At 31.4% G+C, this 27,355-nt stretch overlaps 4 protein-coding genes across 4 annotated transcripts; 2 read left to right on the forward strand and 2 right to left on the reverse strand.

Annotated features, from left to right (window-relative positions):
• The first annotated feature begins 11,066 nt into the window (after positions 1-11,066).
• LOC108569900 (brain-specific homeobox protein) lies at positions 11,067-18,016 on the forward strand. Its single transcript, XM_017931651.1, has 3 exons — positions 11,067-11,706; positions 15,730-16,065; positions 17,601-18,016. Exons 1-3 carry the CDS (start codon positions 11,295-11,297, stop codon positions 17,729-17,731), a joined length of 879 nt encoding a protein of 292 aa, XP_017787140.1. The 5' UTR covers positions 11,067-11,294; the 3' UTR covers positions 17,732-18,016.
• A 640-nt stretch (positions 18,017-18,656) lies between these two features.
• LOC108569903 (merlin) lies at positions 18,657-21,612 on the reverse strand. Its single transcript, XM_017931655.1, has 10 exons — positions 21,258-21,612; positions 21,072-21,201; positions 20,799-21,010; positions 20,524-20,751; positions 20,258-20,467; positions 19,972-20,208; positions 19,764-19,910; positions 19,313-19,501; positions 19,083-19,246; positions 18,657-19,027 (listed from the first exon to the last, which is right to left on the reverse strand). Exons 1-10 carry the CDS (start codon positions 21,342-21,344, stop codon positions 18,814-18,816), a joined length of 1,818 nt encoding a protein of 605 aa, XP_017787144.1. The 5' UTR covers positions 21,345-21,612; the 3' UTR covers positions 18,657-18,813.
• A 572-nt stretch (positions 21,613-22,184) lies between these two features.
• LOC108569904 (sphingolipid delta(4)-desaturase DES1) lies at positions 22,185-26,181 on the forward strand. Its single transcript, XM_017931656.1, has 6 exons — positions 22,185-22,513; positions 23,471-23,647; positions 24,810-24,949; positions 25,007-25,220; positions 25,459-25,670; positions 25,990-26,181. The coding sequence occupies exons 1-6, from the start codon at positions 22,432-22,434 to the stop codon at positions 26,128-26,130; spliced, it is 966 nt and encodes a 321-aa protein (XP_017787145.1). The 5' UTR covers positions 22,185-22,431; the 3' UTR covers positions 26,131-26,181.
• A 287-nt stretch (positions 26,182-26,468) lies between these two features.
• On the reverse strand, positions 26,469-27,336 carry LOC108569907 (rho guanine nucleotide exchange factor 6). Its single transcript, XM_017931659.1, has 4 exons — positions 27,178-27,336; positions 27,024-27,121; positions 26,694-26,964; positions 26,469-26,633 (listed from the first exon to the last, which is right to left on the reverse strand). The coding sequence occupies exons 1-4, from the start codon at positions 27,229-27,231 to the stop codon at positions 26,580-26,582; spliced, it is 477 nt and encodes a 158-aa protein (XP_017787148.1). The 5' UTR covers positions 27,232-27,336; the 3' UTR covers positions 26,469-26,579.
• Between the last annotated feature and the right edge of the window lie 19 nt (positions 27,337-27,355).

The raw sequence follows: 27,355 nt of genomic DNA on the forward strand, positions 1-27,355 counted from the left end.
AGACGACAGATTTGCTTTGGTCTCAAATTGAATACGTGCTTCAGTATTGGATCGAAGTTCAAGAGTTAAGAGCCAAGAGCCAAAGAGCCACATGTAGCTCTGGAACCGCACTTTGCCGACCACTGCTCTTTGCAAATAATCTGCTTTAGCTTTTTCAGAACCTCGGATTAGCTCTTTCATTCTGCCCGTACGATGACCGCCTCTGTTATGTTCCTCGTCCTTTTGCGAGTTTTAGGCTTCCGCGTTTTTTTGTGTCTTTTTCCGCGCTGTACCTTAGATTTTCTTAGTTTTCGACTTCTCTCAACTTCGACGTCTCCGACATCAAAAAAAATACATAATTTATGATTTTCAACTAAGTTTCAGTAACCTAACTTATTCAATACCAAAAACATAAATTTCAGTAAAGTTTCAGCGATTTTTTTAGTATATTTTTTATAAAAACAAGTATATTTTAGGGCAGAAAACCCTATAGTTAATAGCCCTTTGTATGAGTCGACTTTTTTTGAAATTATATGTAAATGTTTTTTTAACAACTAATGCAATAAACATTATTATTATTATTGTGAATTGGTTTACCAGCAGTGCGGTAATTTGGAAGTAAAGTTTTAAAAAATTTTAAAATATGTTTGTTTAACTTATTGAATGTCAATTCAATTTAAAACTTGAAATTTGTAACCTTATAGTTTAACTTATGATTAATTCAAGAACAATCTAAAAACGTTTAACAAAACCTAAAACAAAATAACAATTTTAAAACATTTTTTAATTAATAAATTAATTCATTTACAATACAGACAATACCAAACGTGTTTTCTTGAATAATTATTTTACCGTCCGTTTAATAATTGTTTGGGAATTCGAAACGTTTTTGAACACAAAACACGTGCAAAATGGAATTTGGACACATTTATTAGCTCATTGTTTCCCTTTGCGTACAATTTTCGAATGCAATTTATTAATAACTGTGCGCATCCAATCAATTAATATTATTAACCAATGCAACGATTTATTTTCATTTTTGAATTCCACACAATAAAAAAAAATACACATCTATTTTCCACACATTTTGTTAATATTTGCATAACAATTATATTACTAATTTTAATATAATATGTGTGAAATATGTTACAGTCATTGATTACTTAAAGTGAGTTCAATAATACGTACATGTAATTGATCGAACTAACGTACAAATATCCGCACGAACGTACAGTGAAATTAATACAGCATTATATAATTATATTGGTAGCAATTCACATACGTACATTAAACATACTTTCAATAATACGTACATAATTCTTTAGGAACGAACTATTTTACATATAAATCAATCGGCACAAACTTTGCACAATCCATTCATATATATTTAGATGAATGTAAAGACTTCAATTTTTCGCGTTTCTTACACTAAATACTCAATTTAACTGTTACAAAATATTGGTAAGGGAAATCTTAACATACGATGCAGACAAAGTGTACGTTCACATGAACATCATGTACGTTTGTACAAACGAAAATAATTTAATAATAGATGTGTAACTATTGTATTTCTTCGATTTTGTACATGGTTTACATTTAACCGAATTAGTGTTAGCCTTTATTCAGAGGATTTCTTTAGTTTATGATTAAGTGACAAACTTAATGATTTCAGCATTTATTGCAATGAAACAAAAAATCCAATTTACGTTACAGAATGATTTTGATTAAAAATTAGTACAAATTGACGATTTCAGCATTTATTACAAAATCTAATAAACATTACAGAATGATTTTGAATACAAATTAGTACAATCTTAATGATTTCAGCATTTATTACAAAATCTAATAAAAATTACAAAATTATTTTGATTATAAAATAGTACAAACTTAGTGATTTCAATGATTACTGCAAAAAAAAACAAAAAATCTAGTAAACATTACATAATGATTTTGATTAATAATTAGTAAAAACTTAATGATTTTAGCATTTATTACAAAATCTAATAAACATTACAGAAAACATTACACATTGCAATAAAACACAAAAACTAATAAACATTACAGAATGATTTTGATTAAAAAACAGCACAAACTTAATGATTTCAGCATTTATTACAAAATTTAATAAACATTACATAATGATTTTGATTACAAATTAGTACAAACTTAATGATTTCAGCATTTATTTCAATAAAATAAAAAATCCAATTTACATTACAGAATGATTTTGATTAAAAAATAGCACAAACTTAATGATTTCAGAATTTATTTCAATAAAACACAAAATCTAATAAACATTACAGAATGATTTTGATTAAAACATAGCACAAACTTAATGATTTCAGCATTTATTATAAAATTTAATAAACATTACATAATGATTTTGATTAATCATTAGTAAAAACTTAATGATTTCAGCATTTATTGCAATAAAATAAAAAATCCAATTTACATTACAGAATGATTTTGATTAAAAATGAGCACAAACAAATTTGCACAAACCATTCATATATAATTTTTCGCGTTTCTTACACTAAATACTCAATTTAACTGTTACATGAACATCATGTACGTTTATACAAACGAAAATAATTTAATAATAGATGTGTAACTATTGTATTTCTTCAATTTTGTGCATGGTTTACATTTAACTGAATTAGTGTTAGCCTTTATTCAGAGGATTTCTTTGTTATAAGTAATTTAGTTTATGATTAAGTATGTGAATGCTTCTAAGTAATGATGGGAACGAGGACATTCTAAAGGAAATAAGTAATTGGAAAAGAGTGGCAGAATTGAAACGGTTCTGGGTTTAGTGTACAGCAGGGGTTTTGATGATCGTGATGATGCCGTCGGCGGCGGTGGTGGCGGCGAATTGTGGGCGGCTAGGGAATCGAGTAATTAGATCATGTCAACGTACAGACTGCCGTATGCAGTACAGATAATAGTCAATTACTCGGCAAATCACTGTAATGAAATAATAATACGCTGAATTCCTGCTGCATTGCATTTGGAGGGGTGGGTGGTCCGACGGTGGCGGCTGCTGCTGCTGATGTTGATGGTGATGGTGGCAGCACTGTAACATTCAGAGGGTTGCGAATCCAAATAAAATTAAGCTCTCCCCCCGCGCGTCGTCTGAAAATGGAGTCGCAATCGAATGTATATACATTCCGTACGCTCTCCAGAACGCCCATTTTTACGTGTCACTTAGCCAAAATCAATAACCAAAAAAAAGAAGAAGGATGACGAGAGAGAAGAATCCAAAAAAATATATGTAAAAGTGGGTTGAATATAAAGGATTTACATCTTTAATAACAAAGTTTGTTCAAGTAATTCTTAACAATAAATATATTTCATTAAGTTCAAAGTTTTTAAGCTTTAAAAACTACACGTTTTTATAGACTTATAAACTAAATGATTGTTAATTAAAAGAAAACTAAACACATTGAAAAAAAAAACAAGATTATGAAACGATTATGAAAATTTCAAACAACTTTACTTATATTTTATTTTAAATTTATAATAAGTATAACTTAAAATATAAATTTTCAAAAACGTATAGTAATTCCTTTCAATTTCTCGTTTTTATATAATTGAAGTTCGATCTTAATCCTGTCTTGTAAAATATTTCAAAAATTATAATAATTCATTTCAATCTTCTGATTTCCTTTCAATTTCTTATTTGTGGACAAATCAATTTTCTTCTTTTGTCATATATAATTTTTTGTCAAATATTTATAATAATTTGTTATAATCTTACGTTTTTCTTAATCTTGTCTTTGTAGATAAATAAAATGTAAATTTAATCTTGTTTTATGTAATTTTACATTTATTTTTTTAATATTTTTTTACAATCTTACATTTTTTCTTAATTATTTATAAACGAATTAAAAGATACAAATTCAATCTTAAGATTTAAGATTTAATGCTTCAAATTCGATTTTAATCGTGTCTCATTACGAATTGTTACATTGAACACTGTTATTACTTTTAGATGCATTTCAGATAACACTTTTTTTTTTGTTCTATTGGGATGTACGTGACTATGAAAGGAGAATGCATCGAAACACTTTACCAACATCACACATTTTACTCTCCACTTCATCGCTATCTGCCCTGTAGTCCTTCAGCAGGAGTTGATGGGGCAATGCGGGCGTTCTCTTGCAAAACACTTTGAGTAATTGGGCGTTTATATCAGAAGCAATTTTGCTTCCACCAGACTTCCCTCATTAAACCCGTTTACACTGTACGTGTTTTTCATCTAATGAGCCACAGAACATCCACTATCAGATTTACTATACTTCTTCATTACACAACATCCCAAAAGAATATCAGATTTAAAGTTTTTTCATCGTAAATTATTTAAAGCAATTACATTTTATGTATATAACATTATGTATATACCTTAACAAGTTTAATCCGTTCCAAAATATCCGGATTTTTACTCGTATAGTGAAACATAATAAAATCTAATAAGCATTACATAATGATTTTGATTACAAATTAGCACAAATTGATGATTTCAGTATTTAATGCAATAAAAAAAAATCCAATAAACATTACAGATTGATTTTAATTCATAATTAGGACAAACTTAATGATTTCAGCATTTATTGTATAAAAAAACAAAAAATCCAATAATCATTACAGAATGATTTTCAATAAAAATTAGCACAAATTGATGATTTTATCATTCATTACAAAGTATAATAAACATTACATAATGATTTTGATTAATAATTAGGACAAACTTAACGATTTCAGCAATTACTGCATTAAAACAAAAAAAATCCATTAAACATTACAGAATGATTTTGATTAAAAATTAGTACAAAGTGACGATTTCAGAATTTATTACAAAATCTAATAAACATTACATAATTATTTTGATTAAAACTTAGCACAAATTGATGATTTCATCATTTATTACAAAATATAATAAACATTTCAGACTGATTTTCATTTCAAATTAGTAAAAACTTAATGATTTCAGCATTTATTGCAATAAAACAAAAAAATCCAATAAACGTTGCAGAATGATTTTGATTAATAATTAGGACAAATTTAATGATTTCAGAATTTACTGCAATAAAACAAAAATTCAAATTTACATTACAGAATGATTTTGATTAATAATTAGTACAAACTTAATGATTTCAGTATTTATTGCAATATAATAAAAAATCCAATTTACATTACAGAATGATTTTGATTAAAAAAAAGCACAAACTTAATATTTTCCACATTTATTTCAATAAAACACAAAATCTAATAAACATTACAGAATGATTTTGATTAAAAAATAGCACAAACTTAATGATTTCAGCATTTATTACAAAATCTAATAAACATTAAAGGATGTTTTTGATTAATAATTAGGACAAACTTAATGATTTCAGCATTTATTGCAATAAAATAAAAAATCCAATTTACATTACAGAATGATTTTGATTAAAAATGAGCACAAATTGATAATTTCAGCATTTATTGCAATAAAACACAAAATCTAATAAACATTTTAGAATGATTTTTATTAACAATTAGGACAAACTTATTGATTTCAGCATTTACTGTAATAAAACAAAAAATCCAATTTACATTACAGAATGATTTTGATTAATAATTAAGACAAACTTAATGATTTCTGCATTTACTGCAATAAAACAAGAAAAAAACATAAATAGTAATAAAATAATTTTAATGAGAAATGTACTCAAAGTTTTCTTTACTACAAATTGTTTGTAGTTATTACTTTTATGCGTTTGTATATTGAAACTGTAGCTAAAATATTTAATGAAATTAGAAAGTAGAATGCTTTCATCTTTGCTTTTTAATAATAATTAAGTGCAATGAAGTGCGTCTAAGGGGTTGGGGTTTTGGTGTCTATTATGAATTCGCGTTGTGCATTAATATGTAGCGTAGATTAGTTAATTAAATGCCTGCTATCAGATATGCATCATCCGTTTGTGTGCGTTTCCTTGCAGATAGAGGAAGAGGAATGCGTCGGTGGATCCTTTGAAGGCTTAATTTATTTTGGCATGTGCACCTGTACTCGACGTAGGGGTAGAATACATTCAGATAGACAGAGACAGAGATATGTACCTGCTGAGCGATGTTGTTGTTGATTGTATACTTAATGAAAAGCCCTCGTCCTGCGGATACAGAGGATGGGGCGGAAACGGAAGAGGTGAGGCACGTATGCATGCATGTATGTTATTAAATTATTCGCATAGGGCGGGCTCTGATTTATTCAGAGGATAAAGGCCGAACTACTCTAATACTACTGCTGCCACGCAGATGATGATGATGATAGTATAGTAATAATAAAGAGGGGTCCGTTGGGGGTAGGAGGTGAAGTTGTTCGTCGGACCCCCCTTTGGCTTCATTTAATAAAGTCACATCGTGCTGCGTTATTCTCTGTTTTCCGTATTAAATTATTTATCATCATTATTATATTCTTCTCTCCTGCGAAATCCTTTTTCCCCGTCCGCGCGCACACTAATTCGCCCATTTCATCCGCTAATCCGTTTAATTACGTGAATCCTTCCTCCTCCTCCTCCACCCCAATCCACGATGCGTCCGTGCGTGAGAAAGAGATGGTGGTGAATGCTGTGTGTGCAGGGAGCAACGTTCATGTCCTTTGCAACTCTTCGCACGTGACTCTTCGCCGCCGCACGTTTCCCCATTGCGCCGCCTCCTCCACCGCCACCTCAACAATAAACACACTTTGTTTACATCGCACAATCAGAGCAAATTGCGGTGCGGCAATAAGGAACATTCATCCATAGAATTGTTATTATTGGATAGGGAAAGAAAACCTACCGACTTTACCCATTCACCAAAGACAACAATAAACATACAGTGGTACCTCGATATACGAGTGCCCTGATATACGAGTGTTTTGAGATACAAGCCGCCGAGTGAGCAATATTTTGCTTTGAGATGAGAGCAAGATTTGAGATACGAGGAATCGCACACTACACCGCTGTACACGATCCCAACATGCTTTGAGATACGAGCAATTTGATATACGAGCAAAGTTACGGCACGAATTAAACTCGTATGTCGAGGTACCACTGTATATGTATCAAAATTTATTCTACTATTTTATTTACAATTTATTCAACTTACACTTTCAGTAAACCAACAAAATCAAATCATAAATCAAAATTCTATTTATTATTAATTAAGAATCATATTTCATTGATCTTTCTATTCTTTACAGTTTGTTTTTTTTTTTAGTAAATCAAAGGAAAATTTAAATATACATGTATTAAAAATTGTAAATTAAACAAGGTTTAAAGCATAAATCAAAATTGATACAATTATTTTATTAAATTTTCAGTTTCAGCGATTTTATCGAATCGAGGAAAAATAAATACATTATTAAACCTATACCTAATTTCAATCATTTAGAACCTTCATTTACATATTTTTTTTCATTAAAAATGATTGTGATTAATCGATTTTTTTTGAATCCAAATATAATTTAATGTGTCTAATATGCACTTTCTGTAAAATCGTGAAAAGATCATGAACAATCTTTCTATTTAATCCAATACATTCTAAAATGTATAGAATTTCAAACTCTTCAGTAATATGTTGAAGTTTAAACAATGTATTCAACTATTAAGTAATGAAGAAGATGTCTTAAGAATCTAAAATGATTAAGATTCTTAAGAAATATTTGTATGATTTTAATGTTAAATTTAAAGTTTTACTTATAATTTTCTTGTAATAATCGAAAATTTTTATTTAAAAAACAAATATTTGTTTACTTCTTTATGTTCACTACTCCAAGACATTAAAAAAACATATATAAAATGTTATTTGTTTAAGTGCATCCACATCGTATTTGTTCCAATCTTTCATTTGTCAAATCTAGTTATTGTCATTTTTTTTTGCACCATTGTTTTATATGTTTCTCTATGTTTCTCATTGTCAGCTCAATTCATTTTCATATATTTTCCTTTACATTCATTATATCACGTGTTTCTGTGTTTTCTTAAGTCATTTTTGTCTTCTTTTTTTTTGTAAAACATTAATACCAGAAGGCTGAAAGAGGCAAAAGCCCATAGCAGTCTCCATACCATACCTTATAATATAGCCAATATAACTGTAATTCTTATATATAAATACAAGATATTTAAACTTGAACTTCTTTAAGTTCGTGATATTCTCCACTATTATAGCAATAATTCAGACGCTTCTAAATTCATTAAACAATGGTTTAAAATCAGTAATTTTTAGTACAAATAATTGAAATATTTTATACATTTACATGAAATTATATAAGTAAAAGTATTTTATTAATCTGAAAGGTTTTTTTTGTCATAAAACATTGAAAATAGCTTAAATTAATTTTGCAATAATCGGCAATTCATAAAATAGTAATTATTAAGTAATAAAACTTAATAAAATTATTAAGAAATAATCAAGAAAAAATAATTAATTTAGAAATACGAAATTTTGCTAGAAATTTATTTGAAGACAACAATTTCTTTTTTGTCAATTTATATTAATTAAGAAAGATTTATTATTTTGTTTCTATAATAATTTTGTAATAAATCAATGAATTTAATCAAAAAAAAAAACTTATACCATAACAATTTAGTGAACGTAGATTTTAAATCAGATTTCAATTTTCCGTTCGAAATATCTTGATGTAGGAGCAAATTATGGATTTATAAGCACAATCTATATCCCTCATGGGGCGAGAGGGTCGGGGGTTGGCTGTACGGCGAAGAGGGCGCGAAAGCTCGAGTCGGTATCAAAACTGTCTTCTAACTGAATCTACCGCATATTGCTTCTAAATGCCCAATTTACTTCAATACACCAGAGATTATGGGCATAATACCCCTCGGAAAATAAACGCTGCTTCGTTCGGATTGGCCAAACGGCAGAGCGACGGGGGAAATCCGAACGACGCGAACTGCTGCCATTGGTCGAACGCTTCATGCCCCGCCTCGCGTTTGGGTTGTTATGGTTACTAATCTCCAGGTTAGACACAGGTTAAATAGGGGATGAGGACTCCGGCATTTCTCTCTGCCATATACAGGGCGATTTATTACTGCAGCGGCGACCGAAAACCCCGCCGCCTCTTCCATCGTCCGCCCGCTTTAAAGCCGACCAATTTACTCGCGAAACACCTCATTAAAGTTTCTCTTCTTCTTCTACTACTACTTCGTCTTCGTTCGTTCTTTTTATTTTTGTCTTCGTCTCCGTAAAGACTTGATTGCATCATCCAGTGCAAATCCACACCGCAAATGGAACAAGCTGAGAGAAAAGTTCAAATCATTTCAGGATAAAGCACTTAACAGATTTCATTCATTGTTCCAACAAATTCAATATTTTAAATATATTTCAAATACTTAAGTTTTTATTATATAATAAAAATATGTTTAAAACAACTTTTCCTTTCAATTACGAAACCAATCGTTAAAAATGATTACAATTTACATTAGTAATCTCAAATTGAATAAATTTTAAATATTCTAAATTAAAAAAAATGTACCAAATATACAATTTAAATTGAAATAAATCAACAATATTACATTTCACTTATAAATATTAACCATCCAATAGAAATCAATTAGAGATCTCACAGAAACAATACACAATCATGAATCAGAACGCAAATTAAAGGAACATTTTTGGGTTTTCCTACGTGTCTTCTATCATATTTGTAACTTTTGCCAATTTCCTTTAATTAACAGTCAAAGTTAAAAAGAGTTGGAAAATCGAGTGTTTTCATAAATCATCAATTTTCTTAATAACTCAACAAGACACAATAATGAATCAGCACGCAAATTAAAGGAACATTTTTGGGTTTTCGTAAGACACGTATTCTATCATATTTGTAACTTTTTCCAATTTCCTTTAATTAAAGTTAAAAAGAGTTGGAAAGTCGAGTGTTTTCATAAATCATCAATTTTCTTAACAATTCAATATTGAGTTCGTAAAATTTGTATACCAATATCTTTTCAAGTTTCTATAATAATAATCATCATTTTTGAATGATTATATCAAAATAAGTTACGTAATTTGTGTAAAAATTCGGTTGTTATAAAACGTTTGATACTTATTTCTAATTCCATCAATAAATAAGGAAACAAAAACAATTGCCAATCATTATAAATCAATTAAATTATAACTGATAATTTTTAGTTAATATTTGGCAGAAATTTTAAATTGTTAAATAAAAAGTAAACAATAATAAATGGTAACAAACTTTCTCACAAATTGGAAATTTTTATATCCATTTTCTGTCTTTATATGTCGTTGTTTCATTTAATAAATATTAAAAAAAACTAAAACTCTTCATTAATTAATTTCGTTTTTAACCCAAACCAAAAAAGAAATAAGCCGAAAATGCTTCAAAATTTATATTTTATTAATATTTTTGAACTTTTTATTAAGTTAATACTAAATTTATTACAATATTCACTAAATGTAAAAGACTTGATTGATTTCCACTAATAATATATTTAAAATAAATTCTATTGGTTTACAGATATTGATGAATTCAAGTATTATCAAATGTTCCACGATAATTTACTTTTGTTCTATTTAAAAAAAAATCTATTCAAAAAAATCACAGTTTTTGATCTCTTTTTTGTCTGTTTGTTACAAAATGCGAGTACGATATAAAATGAAATGGACGTTCGTGTCGCGAAACGTGTAAAAATTCCGCAAACACGTTTCGACATCTAAAATCCTGCCGTTTTTTTACCATCCCATTCAATTTCAAATATGTACTAGTGTGTGTGTTTGTGTGCATTTGTATTGCAGCAGGAATCGATGAGCAGGAAAATGTTATTTGTTATTGGCCGCCCTCTCTCGCATCTCCGCTCTTTCACATTTGACATTTTATATGTGTGTGTGTGTGTTTCGATTTGATTCCAATTGAATTGTAAATTGTGTACTCTCTGTGTCTATATCCGTCTGCACGTATGTGTGTTATGTAGTGTTGTGTGGGTGGGTGGGTATGTGTGTTGGATTCGAGGCGGGGGTGGCGTGTGTCGGGCGGCGTCGCGCTCGAAACTGCTTTCCGGCATTTAAGGGTTGCAAACGGGGGCGGATCACTTGACAAGAGGATCAGCGGGACGAAATTGCCGTCCGATTGTGTCAGTTTTGCGTTACGACCCCGCCGCTTACCACCCCGAGCCAAAACAAAACGAAAAGCAAAACCGAAGACATACATACACGATCTTCATTCATTACTCTCGATGGACTTCTTATTGGAAAGTGCTTCTGAAGTCTTCATGTGATTTTTTTTTATTGCCGTGCGGAGGGTTTTTTTTGTTGCAATAAACGAAATGGAATCAGGACGGGGGGAGTACACGGAGTTCAAGAAGAGCGTGGACATAACTCAGAATTATCCGGTGAAGACGTCGTTTCTGATAGAGGATATCCTGTATAGGGAGAAAGCCGATGGAGAGGAGTTCGACGGTGGTCAGAAGCTGCCGCAGCCGAGGCCAAAGTTCGGTGCGGAGCAGCAACAGCAGCAGCAAGAGGTGATCAAAACGTTCGGGCAGCAGGCGAAAGCGACGGAGAGGCGAGAGAAGACCGGATATCCTTACTTCCAGCAGAATCCTCTCATGCACAGTTCGCAAGCCGTGCAGAACTTCCAAGGGCAGGAGAACGGCTACATCCAGGTGATGGGTGCACTTGGTGCCTATCTCGGAACTCCATACAAAAGCATAACGGATCCCTATTTCTTGACACAAGGTAACTTTTCATTTTATTACAAATTTAATATCAATCTTCAAATTATTTTTTCTTATATTTTAACAATAATTAAAAACATTGAAAATTTACTTTTGAATTATTTCAATTTTTTCACTATGTAAATCACAAATTAATTAATAATAAAAAAAATGCTAATAATGTTTCTAATTAACGAAGATATTTATTAATGATCATGGAAAACAATTTAAACAAAGATTCCAATGAAAGTACTTATAAAAAAACTACTTTTATTATTGTGTCTAGGAAATGACTTGTAATTGTTTAATAAAAATAAATTTTATATTTAGCAAGCGACGGATTGTTTCTTTTTTTTTTAAAGAAAAGACTAATACGCACTTCACAAATCTATTACAAGTTTTATGAAATAAACCCTGAAATAATGTCTATACTAACAAATACTTAGCAAAGTTATTCAAAGCTTATAATCAAACAACAAAATTTTCTTTGAAATTTTTATTATGTTTATAAAAACTAAAGTTATGTTATAAATCTTCTAATAAACTTTTAAAAATATGATAAAATGTATAAAAATTATATAAGTATAAAGAAAACAGTTTTTTTTAACAAATTACAGTTGAAAATTTAAATTACTTAAAATGTTTGCATATAAATAAAATGCGTAAAATTCTGATGAATTTTATGATTAAAACGTTTTAATTATCTATAATAAATAGAATACGAACAATGAATATAAATAATAATATTATGGTGGAATCGCCGGGTAATTTCGTTTTTTTTAATCTTTAATTACTCGCGCCAGTATAAAAAGTACATCAATTTTCTAAGAAATGATACCACTTCTATATTTTCTTTCCGCCATCTATGACACTTAATGTAACTTATGCCAAAAGTGTTTACTAAATATAATATAGTGTTGGTGTAATAGAAAATATATAGAGTGGGCAATGACGACAATTCTGATTCCGAAATTATTGTATTAATGTATTACAAATAGTTGTAAATCTAATCAAAAGCATTGGTTAACTTGAAAAAGTTTTTTCTTGTCGTAATATTATCATTTATTCACTTTGTCTGGTAATAATACACGGTGGCAATCGCAAGCCCGACAACCGAAATACCGCCAATCAAATTCCCGACGTTCGAAATCCCGACTGTATCGAAATCCCGACAACCATAATACCGACTGTATCAAAATCCCGACTATATCGAAAATGTCAACAATAACATTTTTAAATTATTCCGGACCGTAGTGACTTTTAAATTGTTATTAATAATAAATAATAACAATTAATAATCTAATTGTATTAAAGATTATTTCATAATGTTAAGGTTTATTATGAATAATTCAACAAAATCAAATAAATTAATAATAATTTATTGTTATTAATAATAAAAGTGTAGCACAAGGTGACTACGCTCCGAAATAATTTTAAAATGTTATTGTAAATTTTTTTGATATAGTCGGGATTATGGTTGTCGAGATTTTGGTATAGTCGGGATTTTGATAAAGTCGGGATTTTAATGACGGTCTATCGGTGATATAGACCCAGTCATACATGTGGTGTATAAAATACACCGTGCGAGTAGTTCATAGAAATTTCAGTGCGCGAGTAGTTAAAGGTTAACCCTTTCAGGACAACTGGTTACTGCTGCTAACCACAAATTTAAAAGTTTCTACCAGTTTCTAGTAAATACCATTGTGGAATATATGTTGTCTTTGAGATGGTGGCTTCGTATTTTTTGGTATTTTCTTGATGCTTCCATTGTGAATGCATATGTTTTATTTCGAGAAAGAAATACTAACGAGATGCCATCAAAGATGTTTCGTCTAGCAGTTGCTACTGGCCTGATTTTTGCTGCACCAGAAAGTATAAAACGTGGTAGAAAGTCAAAGGAAACTGCAGGAAACAAATACAAAAAATGTGTGTCACAAGAAGTTAGATATGAAAATCAGCACATGTACCTGAACGGGTAAACTCCCATCGATGTGCATCGACACTGCAGCACATGAAAATAAGTACATAGAACTATTTGGAAATCCTTAACATGTGGGCTTGTTTCTTAATAAAGACATGAAATGTTTTTATTGTTCCACAAAAAGCAATTCGTTGTTGCAAGTCCTAACCACATCCTGAAGGATAATCAGGACATCCTATTCATATTTTCCTACCATAATTTTATTTAAACATTTATTTGTTAATATTTTGTAGAAATAAAAATGTGTAAACCAATTTTTTTTAATTCTGTCCTCAAAGAGTTATATAGAAATTTAGAATTTCTGAAACTGAAGAATAAAAAAAAATACTGCAATTATTTATTTATTGATCATTTATAACAAAGTTGAAGTAAAAATATTAACAATTCTTCAAATCTTTTTGTAATTTCTGTTAATTGTAGATTGTACAGAAACGTATTAATTGCATTGTAAATTAATAAAAACTGTATTAGTTGACGTTAATTAAACTGTAAATTTTAAAAAAATCTGGTTGCAGCTACAAAATATAAAAAAAATATAAATAAATACAGAGAAAAAAAAAAGGTGAGCCGTGTGCGCCTCGAAATTGGTTTTTAATTTATTCCATATTAAATAAAATGACTGCAGGCAAAATTAAATTTGTATAAAAATGCGACGCAACGTACATATTCAATTACATGTCAACAATACAAAAAAAAATATATCATAAATATGAACAGCAACAACGAAATTAAAAAAAAAAACAACAACAACTGTACGAGTGAGAGCGGAAGCGTTTCGGATGAACTCTGCATGCAAAATGGTGGAAATTGCATTAAGCGAACCTCGGAATTCTTGTCCGACAAAAGAATGTTTAACTAGCATCGAAATAATTGTATTGATGGGAAACCGCGCAGCGAAATTACACATTCATTAAACGAATATAATAGGAAGCAATCAAAATGCCAATAGTTTAGTTTATATAATAATAATCATAATAATATTTAAAATGAAAAAGCGACGGCTGCGATATTTATTGCGATGATTATTTTGGCAAAACAATATAATAAATTACAATTTATATACATTTAAATTAAAATAATTAATTAAATTATTGATGATTTGTATGAAATATAGTCAGAAATAATTGAGAAATGCGGTAAATAATTGAAGAAGAAAAAAACTAGAAAATTATTACTTTTTTGCTTTAACTTTTAAAAAATTAAATTACAGTGGAACCTCGCATAACGAGAAGAGATGTCCCGGATTTCGCGCCTTTTACATCACTTTTAAAACTTGTGTACACAAATTATGGGTCAATATAGCAAGCCCGACAACCGAAAGACCGTCTATTAAAATCCCGACTAAGTCAAAATCCCGACAACCATAACACCGACTATATCAAAATCCCGAGAACCATAATAACGACAATCAAAATCCCGACTATATCGAAATCCCGACTACTATAAAAATGTTATTGTAGAAATTTATAATAATAAAAGACACTGTCGGGATTTCGTTATAGTAGAGATTTTGATTGTCGGGATTATGGTAGTCGGAATTTTGACATCGGTAGTCGGGATTTCAAACGTCGATATTTCGATACACCCGATTAAAAAGCCAAAGAATAAAAATAACCATAGTTATGAAAAGCAAAATCATTCAAAATCGAGACCAAGTTATACTTTTTTTCTTCCGGAAAAGAACGCATTATAGTAATTTACATTAGTTTATATTGGAAAACGTGTTTCACTATAGGAGTAAAAATCCGGAAATTTTGGAACGGATTAAACTCGTTATGTTTAATACCTAAAATGTCTTATGAAAACATCAAAAAAACAATAAAATTACATAATTTCTTCTCTTACTTTTCATCAATATTTAAAGTTTATATGTTATAAAAAATTATATGCATCGTGTACATTCTTTTCGTTTCCTAAAAGAAAAACAATTACTCAACATTTCATGTACAAAATGTTCATATTTAAAGTAAAATTCTTATGTATTAAATTAAATTATTTCTGCTGAAAATTGTTATGAAAATATCGAAAGTAATTAATTCTGATTGTATTTATTTTTATTTTCAGGTTTACCGTTCCATCATGCCCTGTTTGGAAATTCGCCAAGTGAAATATCACTGAACGCGCTGAAACATTGCCGACGGCGGAAGGCTCGGACCGTCTTCAGTGATCCGCAACTGACGGGTCTGGAGAAGAGGTTCGCGGCTCAGAGGTACCTTTCGACGCCGGAAAGGGTCGAACTGGCCAACGCTCTGAGCCTGAGCGAGACCCAGGTCAAAACGTGGTTCCAGAACAGAAGGATGAAGCACAAGAAGCAATTGCGAAAGATGCAGGACGACAAAGGAGGCGGCGGCACCGGGAATGCTTCGAACGCCAACGACCAAAGACAAGACAAGAATAATGGTAAGAATATTCAATAATTTAATTATTATTATAAGAAAATTTATTATAACTCTTTCAATTTAACACTCATAACTTACATAATTCATAATTATTTAACAATTATAATAAAATATTTAAAAACAGTTTTTTTTTCATACAATTTTCAGTTAATTACAAAAAGTTTATTTAACGATTTTGATTTATTAATTAAATTTTGTGTCTTGACCCATCAATGCTATCTCCAGATTTGTCTAAGTCTATTCCATATACTCGCAATTAATTCGTCTTATGAAACAAATTATGAACAAAAAATAATAACAATATTTATTGAAAATCTTATATAATTACATAAGAAATAATTTCAACGTGTTTAAATAAATTACAGAAAACGTACAAAGACTTAATAATTACTTAATTATAAAATGTAATTAAAGATCTGTTAGAAAACAACATTTTCTTAAAATGAAACGTTAAGTTAAATTATCAAAATTAATGTAAAGAAAATTAAGACTTTAATTTTTTACATTATTAGTTCTATAATTAGAAATTAATCTGATATTAATTCGCAATAAATAATTATTCAATTTGTTGTGGAATTAATTGTAATTTAGTCCCATAATAATTCAGTTTTTGAACGTTCGTAGAAGGAAACTATTTGTAAAAGTGAATTATATTTATGTATTGAAATGCTCGGTATTGATCCAAGTTATTTTCATATTAGACACACGTCTGATTCTTAGAATTTTATTGAATTTCCTGAAACGAAATGTGATTTCAGAGAATAATACATTTCATATGTAATTCATTCTCTGCTTTAGATCAAACTTTTACTTTCAGAATAAATTTATTGTTCATTTGAAATATTTCGTAGTTCTTTGAATTTTTAACATTAGGAGTCGAAATGGCGAAAATAGAACAGAAATCATTATTATAATTATATAAAATGGAACTATACAAAATGTATGTTAATATTGAAGCATTATTGGTCGAATGGAATAGAAATATTAAGAAATGTAATGATAACTTTGTTGAAATTATTAATGTTTGTAAATCAACAGAAATATTATGAAATTTAAAGTTGAAGTAATGTTGATATAGTCATAAATATAACCGTTGGGGAATGCAATTTTTAAGGAAGAAAGATTTGGGAAGGAGCAAAAAGTGTCCTTGCTATCAAATTATTATTTGTGTCATCCTTATATATTATATTTGAAGTTATCTCGTAAGGTTACTAACATTCCTAATTGCATTAGTGCTTGCTGTATTTAATTTAACTAAGTCTTATACGCGAAGCCAAGACGCCATTTCGATGTTATAATTAAGTTCATTAAATCCGCCCTCTGCCGCCGCCCCAAGACGTTCCCGGTCCACCCTAAGGGTAATTTGCCGACATAAGACGCTCGGGCAAGGAGTACATTCCGGGCGGCAAACCTCAGAAGACCCTTCTCGCAACCCTCCGGTACATTTCCCAACAAAAATCACTGCTGCCCATTCACTTACAAAACCCTTCTTACACAACGATTCTCTTAATCATATTCACGTTCTTATATTTGCAGACGGAGCAATAGATTTTTCCGGATCGCAGACGATGAGAACATCCTCGAGTCCTCAGGATTCCGACATCAGCGACACCGAGAGCGACATCGACATCGTCGGCGACACAAGCAAAAATTATTACAAGAACTAAATTTATATATTTAAAAAAAACAGCACTTGTAAAAATTTAGTGTACTTTCGGAGAAAAGAAAAAAAGCAAACAATGTATTTAACAAGTTGTGATGATGTATTTTTTAGTAATTAGCATAAGATAATATACCAAAGAAGGCGGAATGTTGTAAAATGTAAATTCTTGTAGATACACACAATTGGAACAGAAGCAAAATGAGCGTCGATTTCGAAACTGTAGCATTTCGTTTTTTTTTTTAACTATTGGAACCGAATTTGTTAATAATATTATTAATAATAAGTAGACACGGCAATTGAATTGTAAAATAAAAAAATAGCATCTTTATTAATATTTTTCTTGGGTTTTTTAATAACATTTCAGAAAGAAAAAGAATGGACACTATATGCATACATAATATACATTGCTAATAATTACGGTAGCAAAAAATAAAAATAAAATAAAGAGGGGGGAATATATTTATATATATATATAGAATATTAATTATCTTCGCTGATCCCGCGCGACTCTCGCTTAACTCTTTTCGAAAGTATTTGTATGCCTGCATTACGTAAAACTTGTTATGCAATTAAAATTAATGATAAAATTAAAAAGTAGCGTTTTACAGAACGTCGATTATGATGATGATAATAATCTTCCTATTTTCTTGTAAACGAAAGTTACGAAATATTTGTTTTTTTCAAGAACTTCAGTCGTTGATAGGTGGGAAGACATTTGATCAATGGCCTTGCGTGTGCCGTCGATTAATTTTTAGTCGCACTGGATCGGCTTTTGCTGCAAAACAGAAATCGCGACGTAAATCCTTAAAAAAAAACATTATGATATTTTATATATATATACATTTCTTCTCGTGTCATGTTCGCTATTAATTTTAAAACAAAACAACAGAAAAATATCTTCGTTAAGGCACATAAATTCTTCTCTGTAGCACCTGACTTTTTTTCCCTAATTAATAATCGTGCGTCCGTCTTCGTCTCGTTTTTAAGGCAAGTATTTTTTTTTCTCTTTTTCACTCCAATCTCCATAAATATATATATCCAATAATTAAAAAAAAAAACGTATATAGAATCACAATTGGTTAATGATTATAAATCTTCGAAGAAGGCGACGCGCGATTTCGTCGATCCAGATTTGCTCTTCTTCAGCGTGGAATACTTGTTCTCGCCCAGCTGCACCTGCTGCTCGTGCAGCTTATCCAGATGATCGTTCTGTTTATCGCCAACTTTCAGGACGGCGATCACAGTACGCAACTCCATCAACTGATTCTGCAGATGCTTCGATTTCTGCCAGTACTCCTCCCTGAAAACACTCAGTTCAATGCTTTGTATTGGATAAAACTATAGGAAACACTCACTTGTCTTTCTCGATTTCCAAGTTGAGCTGATCCGCATCGGCCGTCGAGTACAGATCGTACGCTGCTGAATTTAAGTTGAGATCTGGTGAAGAACGCGCCGGCTCTGGGTCATTCAAATCCGGCGACTGTGGGCTCAAAGGATTCGAATACAAACTGGATACACTCTAAATCAAGAGAACACAATGATCATAATTTGTGAATATATTTAAGGTAAGGTAGGTGAGACTCACATTAACGGAACTACTTGTGTAATTGGTTTTGAAGAAATCTAACAGTTTCTCCTTGGCTTGTTTCTCGGCGGCCCTCGCCTTCAGTAGTTCATCCTTCAATCGGCTCGCTTCTGCAGCTCTCCTCTCTGATTCCTCCACTAACCTAGCAGTCAACAGTTCAGCATCCCGCGTTTTCCTCTCCAGACTCACCTAAATATTGATGTTTCATTATAATTCGATAGAATTGCAAACATTTATATAATGACGGTAAAGCAGTATAAGATATTGATGAATGTCTACAATTGTCAGACAAAGAAACCAGGAGTATCAACATATCATGTAATGTTATGTACTTTACTTGATATTACGCATTAATTGGAACAATATGTACAATGTAATTTGACTGGTGCACGCATGCTTTTAACAATTTTATGTAAGAATAATTAATATTGGTATAGAAAAAAGTGTTTACCTTTTCTTCCTCTGATCTCATGGCATTCAAACGCATTCTAGTAATTTCCTGTTCAGCCTCGGAAGCCTTCTGACTCAAAAGCATCGCCTCCTCTTCGGCCACTCTACTTTTCTCAGCTAAAAGATCGGCGCTTTCCTCGCTTCTCCTCTATAAATTGCAAACAAAATTCAACAATAACCAAATTGAAGTAATTTACAGTGCAACATACCAGAGCTTCGTTAGCTAATCGCATTTCCTCTTGGTACTGCAACAGCCTCTGCTCCAGGTTAGCCCTCTTCCGTTCGGCCTCGATCCTCAGCTGCTTCTCTCTCGCTAACTGGTTCCTTTGAACCTGCCGCCTCTGCTTCTCCTCTTTGGCGGCGGCCTTCATCTGTTGCAGTTCCATCGAGTCCGGCTTCCTTCGCCTCATGAACAAATCGTGGTTTCCTATGCATAAATCCAAAATCTACTTGAAAGTAAATACACCATAAGCATACCATCTCACTCGACCTCACCAATTTGTTCATCCTGACTTTTTGGCTGAAGAACACAAAGTTCGGCGAGTTCTTGTCGACAGGCTTTATGATAAACTTTTTGTCGTCGAAACTGATGTGCCTGATTTCGGACCAAGTAAAAGTAGTTTTTGGTTGAAGCTTATTCTCCTTCTCGTAAATGTTCAAACCCAGCGCTGTCACGCCGAGCCACAGATCAGTGTCTTTTTTGTTCTAAAATCAGAAGTTTTAATAAGGATAAAAAATATATGTAAGGTGAACTTTAATACCAGTATTGGAAAATAATTTACTCCGTACATGTCTAAGTCTTGCGCGATTTTCAAATACTCCATTTCGGCCTCGTCTCTGGACATTCCTCGATGATCCATGTACCAGACTTTAATCCTATCCTCCCACATTTCCAAAGTCATTTGGTATTGGTCTATGACTCTCTGAGGTAACAAATCTTCACTAGCTAACATTCCTGGTTTGAAAGTGTCTTCATCAAAATCTCCAAACTGATATCAATTAATACTTGGATTCATTCAAGGATATTTAAGTTTACCTTAGCTTGAACAGCATATGAAGCCAACAAGACTGAAGCTTCTGGAGGACAGTAAATATCCATTGATAAAATTGCTTGCTTCACTTGAAGGAAGAACAAATGTTGGGTTACTTCTTGCACCAACTCCTCAGCCACCTCTTCAGGGTAAAACTTCCCAAGGAACATAAATGTAGCTGAGCTCTGGTTGTCCTTCTGTATGCTCTGGTTTTGAACTGAAACATCCACATATTATCAAAATGTGTAAACTTTATTGTAAACAAAAAAAAATATTACCTTTCTTGTCAAGTTTAAGCCAAGAAATAAAACCTTTGGAGTCTTCATATTGCAACCCAAAATACCATGTCTCCCTGAGTCCAATTGTCCTACAGACCAGATCAAAGAGGTCCCTACCTGTTGCACGCCACTGAAAGATGAGAACAATGAGTACACTTCAAATCTAAATGGGAACCAGTATCTCACCTCCAAATTGAACTCCAATTCAGCATCCAGGGAACAGACCTTCACAGGGAAACTCTTGTCGGACTTCTTCCTGCGAAATGGTGCCATCTCAATCGCCAAACTATTGGAGTCTCGCTTCGCGCACAAACTACATCACTCGATTATTTATTACTCATAACAAACATTATTATTATTATGTGCACATAACATGAAAACAGGCTTACATCGAGGCTAGCTGTCAACAATGGTCAGGGCAATAGCAGGAAGGGAAACTGCAAGAAATTTAACACAGAATCGGCATTGTAAATAACAATTACAGCAAGTATGCACAAGCACGTTCACGATAAGATTACACATGCATTCCACACTGTTTTTGTATACAGCGATTATGGAGCTGTTGCGTAAATTTATATTAACTGATATCATGCCATACATTTTTTTTTTCTAACTATTGCGAAACTAGTTGCATATACTCATCAAAGGAATCTTTCAAAAACTACAGCCTTCTCAAAAATACGATTACATCATCAACTATCCTCATCTTTAAACCCACAACAGGTGTTATATTTTAAAGCTTAAGTCTGATATTCAATGAAATAAAATAGTTTTAAACTTCATGTGAAGATGGTTGCCTATGTAAATATTCTAAAAAAACAAATCTAATTTAATTAATGTTTGTAAACAGGATATTCACAATAAACAAACTATGTTTATTAAACAATAATCTAAATAAATATAACCTTTGAATTTTCGCAGAAACTCCTGTAAACTCGATTTTTTTTAATATCTTATCAGTACAATAGAGCGATAACATAGGTTTCCTCATAAACCACTATTATTGGGATTATGGTGGATTATGTTGAATGTAAGTAACTTGATTCGGTAACGTTATATAATTGAGTTATACGAATGATAATAACTCAATAAAAACTATGCACGATTAGTTTTAATTAACTGTTAATTGATGCGACGTTCCACAAATTATACAATTCGTAATTTGAGTTGGCAACGTTGGGCGTGTAAGGAGAAAAAGATAACTTGTGGCAGTTTGTGGTTTGATACCGGCGAGTTTTGATGCGCCTATGATTCAGTATGATGTGTTGATATGACGTGAAGGCGAGAACGGGAAGTTTTTGTTGTAGATATTTTTTCCAGTGTTTGTTGCAAATAAGTTCGGTTGTTTTGGGTTACGAACATGGGACAGAAGAATTCGAGGACGGACTTCGAGTGGGTGTATACCGAGGAGCCCCATGCCAGTAGAAGGAAAATCATTCTAGGTTAGCTCATCAATTTTTGTCCAAAAAAAAGGACTATTAATAGTTTAGTTTGATGGTAATCAATCATTAGATGACTGTTGACTTCCTGGTAAACCAGGACTGCTTTTACAATCTTTTCTGTGTGCACAAATCAAAGCTAATTGATATTTTAAACTAATTGTAATTTAATAGCTTTGGTATTTACAAACATATAGAGCTGTAATAATAGTATTTTCAAGATGAATATTAATGTAATTTGTATGACATAAATAGAATAATAGATTGAACATTTTGTTTTTATCTTATGACATACTTTGATCTGTTTGAGAAAATCACATGTTACCACTTGTTACTTTAGTACTGAGAACTTCAAACTTTTGTTGTCATATTTTTAATACTTTTGAGTATAAAATAATATGTATAAAACGTTTAAATTGAATTACTTTATATTTACTTGCAAATTTGATACGCAAATATTGAAGTACTTCTAATTTAAACAACGACCTTGAACTCCCACGTATCCAAATTTAGGGTAATTTGACCGAATTGATGTTGGTGGCAATCCTTTTGCCTCGGCCTGGATACGAAATGATCACGCACATGCATTTGTTATTCATAGGATGTTCTAATCTAATGGTATAAATCGCCGATATCGTGATTATAACATGAACTTACACAATATTAATATTGTAAAACAGTAATATAATATGAATCGATTCCTTTTTTTATTGATATCCTTGTAATCTTTTCTATTCTCCCTATAGTATTCAAAATACATTCGCTAAATGTTATGCTTTGGCTTAAAGCCAAGACGTTTTGGGCCATTACATTCAACATCTAAAATCTGATATTTTAAAGAATGTCATATGCTATGGTCTAATAAAATGTTATTTCTAGTTTAAAAAGTCCATATTCTATAATACAAATTCATTATCAATTTAAAGTACTGAAAGTATTAACAAACTGTGTCTGTTTCAGAGAAATATCCGCAGATAAAGAAACTCTTCGGATATGATCCCAACTTCAAATGGGTCGTCGCGCTGATGGTGACTATACAAATGGTGATGATGTTCGTGATAAAGGGTCAATCCTGGCCCGTTACACTCTTAGCTGCTTACCTATTCGGCGGCGTCATAAATCACTCACTTATGTTAGGTAAGTCTAAATCTTATCTCTATCTTCAGAAGGATACAGAAATAATCATTTTCACTCTCAAAACCGTATCAAAGATATCATTTAAAAATATAATCTAAAAAGAATGGAATACAGTAGTAGATACAAACATTGAGCGATGTTGCGTAAATATTGATTACTATTTGTAGTGGCTTATGACTTTGTCTATAAAGAAGCGCTCAATTATTAACATTGCGTTTTAACATTTTCTTATCCAACAAATGTGTATGTTTTTATAGTGTGTTAACTACATAATGAATGAATAAACGGAAGTATTTATGATTTATAAAGTCGCGTTTATTGAATGCAAAGCATTTGCACGCATTATAAGAAAGCAAATTGAATATTAAGTTGTTGAATGATAGATTATGTAAATATTTATTATTTTAATAATAATAGGAATAATGAATGAAATACACACAGTAAGATTTGTTTTTACTTTAAGTTCAGAAAAATATTTATGTTTTGTTGATTAGTGGAAATGCAACGCAATCAATAAAAAAAACGCTTATTACACGTTACGATTTGTATAAAAGCATTTCCGATAACAAGTATTAATATATAATGTTCATGATTCAAAGCAAATACCATTCATATTTTAGGTAATTTGTAAAAGCTACGAAAATGTATGTAATAACAAGTAATATTTTTTAGTGTAATTAGCAAAACTAATTAAAAATATTTCTGACTGTTTGGACTTTGATATTTTGTTCTGTTCGTGCATGCAATATGTTTTCTCCAAATTACGTAATATTCACATTCGGATGACTCATAAACACGTATTTTATATACACAAATTTAAAAAGTAGATTCAAAATTAGTGCCGGTAATAAAATAATTTCATATGATCAATGTGTTTATTTTTGTTGTTATAATGTTTATTTTGTTATTTTTTTATCAGCTTTGATTATAGCCGTAATTAATATGGATCTTTCTATAATTGGCCTCTATTAGAATGATTGTTGAATGATGGATAGAATAAACAAGAACAATTAATGTGTTCAATATATTGGAAATCTATAAGGAAGCAATCTTATCTATAGTGCATGCAAGACACGAAGCAAATATAATTATCACATGCGAATTTGCACGTACAGTAAGATTCAAGGTCGACAGTTGAATATAATGTTATATTTTGTTGCAGCAATACACGAGATTTCACATAATTTGGCGTTTGGTCACGCCCGGCCTTTTCACAATAGACTGTTCGGATTCTTCGCCAATCTTCCTATAGGATTGCCGGTTTCTATAAGCTTCAAAAAGTACCATCTGGAGCATCACAGGGTTAGATGTTTTTATTTACATCTAGTTTCTTGTATTTACAAATACTATTTTTTTTAGTATCAAGGTGATGAATTGAGGGATACAGATATTCCTACTTATGCTGAGGCGAAGCTGTTCTGCACAACCTTCGGGAAATTCATCTGGGTCATCCTACAGCCTTTCTTCTACGCCTTCAGACCCTTGATCACCTATCCCAAACCACCAGAGAAGCTCGAGCTGGTCAACACCGTCATCCAATTGACTTTCGATGGAATCGTTTGGTACTATTTGGGTGAGTTCATATTTAGAAAGTCAAAACTTATTTTTGGTCACATGTTCCACCGCTACTTAGCGGTACTTTAATTACACTGTTTACTACTTGATAAGAATATTAATTATTTCGTATCTGATATGACTTTCGAGTGTTACTGAATATTGCATGAGCTCTGTCGTTGGAATATGTTTAAATTTCCAGATTTGTGCTATACCAAAAGCTTCAAATGATATCCTTAATTGTTTCTTTATTTTAGGTGGACGCGTGCTCTGCTACCTGATATTCGGATCTGTTCTCGCCATGGGTCTTCATCCTGTCGCCGGGCATTTCATTTCCGAGCATTACATGTTCAAGAAGGGTTACGAAACGTACAGCTACTACGGCCCTCTGAATTGGATCACCTTCAACGTGGGTTACCATAACGAGCACCACGACTTTCCCGCCGTTCCGGGCTCCAGACTGCCAGAGGTAATTGTTGCATGAGCAATGCTTGAAACTATTCCTTCGGTCATGTTATTGTGCGTCTAATGTAATTGGCTGAAGCAATTTCATAGATCAATTGGAGCCACTTACGCGATGCCCTCGACGCGCGTCTCTTACATAAAAAGTCATCTCAACTCAATCGATTTCATACAAATTCTGTTATAAACATCTAACGAGACGCGCTTATCTGTGTTGCTGAGGCTCGAATCACCAGATTAATATATAATCTGTACTTAATCTGTGATTTCAATAACCATTTGAAAGCAGCTATGATTCATTGAATCAATCGATTATTATTTTGCAGGTGAGACGAATTGCAAGCGAATTCTACGACAATCTACCTCATCACGACTCGTGGTCAGCTGTTCTATATGATTTCATAATGGATCCGGAGGTGGGTCCGTACGCGAGGATTCGGCGAAAAGCCAAAGGTCTAAAGTATTAGAGAACATTGTGTTAATATTATATATATAGATTTATATACATATAGAGAAAAGAAGCGACGTTTTTATTTTTAATATATTTAATGTATATTTCCTGTGCCAGTCATTGTATGTGTGTTTTTGTGGGATCGGAAGGCTATGAAATAACAAAAGCTTGGGTTTGACTTGAATCCAAGTGGACTGTCCTAAAATATTTTTTTCCTTTGTTGTTGTTAATTTTCATACATCTATTTTATGTAACTTTTACAACTCTCTTAGCTTTTGTAAACTGGTATATATTTAAACTGAAAACTCCAAACGAAAATAAATCGATGTTATTACAAAAAAAGAAACTATTTATTTTTTATATTACTTTAATATTAATATTAGAAAAACAACTACATCATATATAGAAAAATATAAATTCAGTCGGAACAAATACTTTGGTTTCAATGTATGTGCAGTTTATCGCTCATGTCTCTTCTGCTTCTTCATTTTCACTATTCTCGCCCTCTTCAATCATTTCCTACAATTAAAATATTTAGATTTGTTTCATAAAAAAAAATATGTTTCATTATTGAAATACCTGCAACACTTCAACCAGAATTTTAGATTCATTCAGCATCTCCTTGCAAGTCTTGTTCTCATCCTTGAGAGTTTCTACTTCATCTTTCAAGGATTCAATCTCCTTGAAACTGTCATCGAGGGCTTCTCCCCTCTTCTCTGCCAAGAGCCGCCAGTAATTCTCATTGGTCTCCTCCAATGTTAAATCTTCAGCAGTCACAGCAACAGCTTCTTCAACTTGAACAGATTTGTTTGTTGTCATCTTCTTGCATTTTCTTACCAATTTGTCATTCCTGTTGGACAAATACAATTGTTGAGAAATGGAAAGGTAATACGGAATGCATTAACTTACTTTGCTTTTAAGTCAGTTCTGGGTCTTCCAACTAAATTCTCTTTATCTGTTCCATGCTGTTGAAGATCATGGAATTTTTTTCTGGTATTTGTACTTTCCTATAAAATAGAAATATTGCAATATAAACTTTAGATATCTTTTTTCTCGAACTCACTTGGTCTTTGGATGCTGTCTTCAAATTTACACGTTTCTCATTTACTTTCATCATCTTTCTTGGGATAAATATTAATCGAAATTTACAGAGTATTAACGAATTTTAACCTTCGAGTAGACCATCAACAAAAAATTAACTGATTTTTGTTTTGGCGGTTGGAAGACATGCGCGTTATAAA

Source organism: Nicrophorus vespilloides, unplaced genomic scaffold (genome assembly GCF_001412225.1).
Source record: "Nicrophorus vespilloides isolate i.1.1-1 unplaced genomic scaffold, Nicve_v1.0, whole genome shotgun sequence".
NCBI classification, from domain to species: domain Eukaryota; kingdom Metazoa; phylum Arthropoda; class Insecta; order Coleoptera; family Silphidae; genus Nicrophorus; species Nicrophorus vespilloides.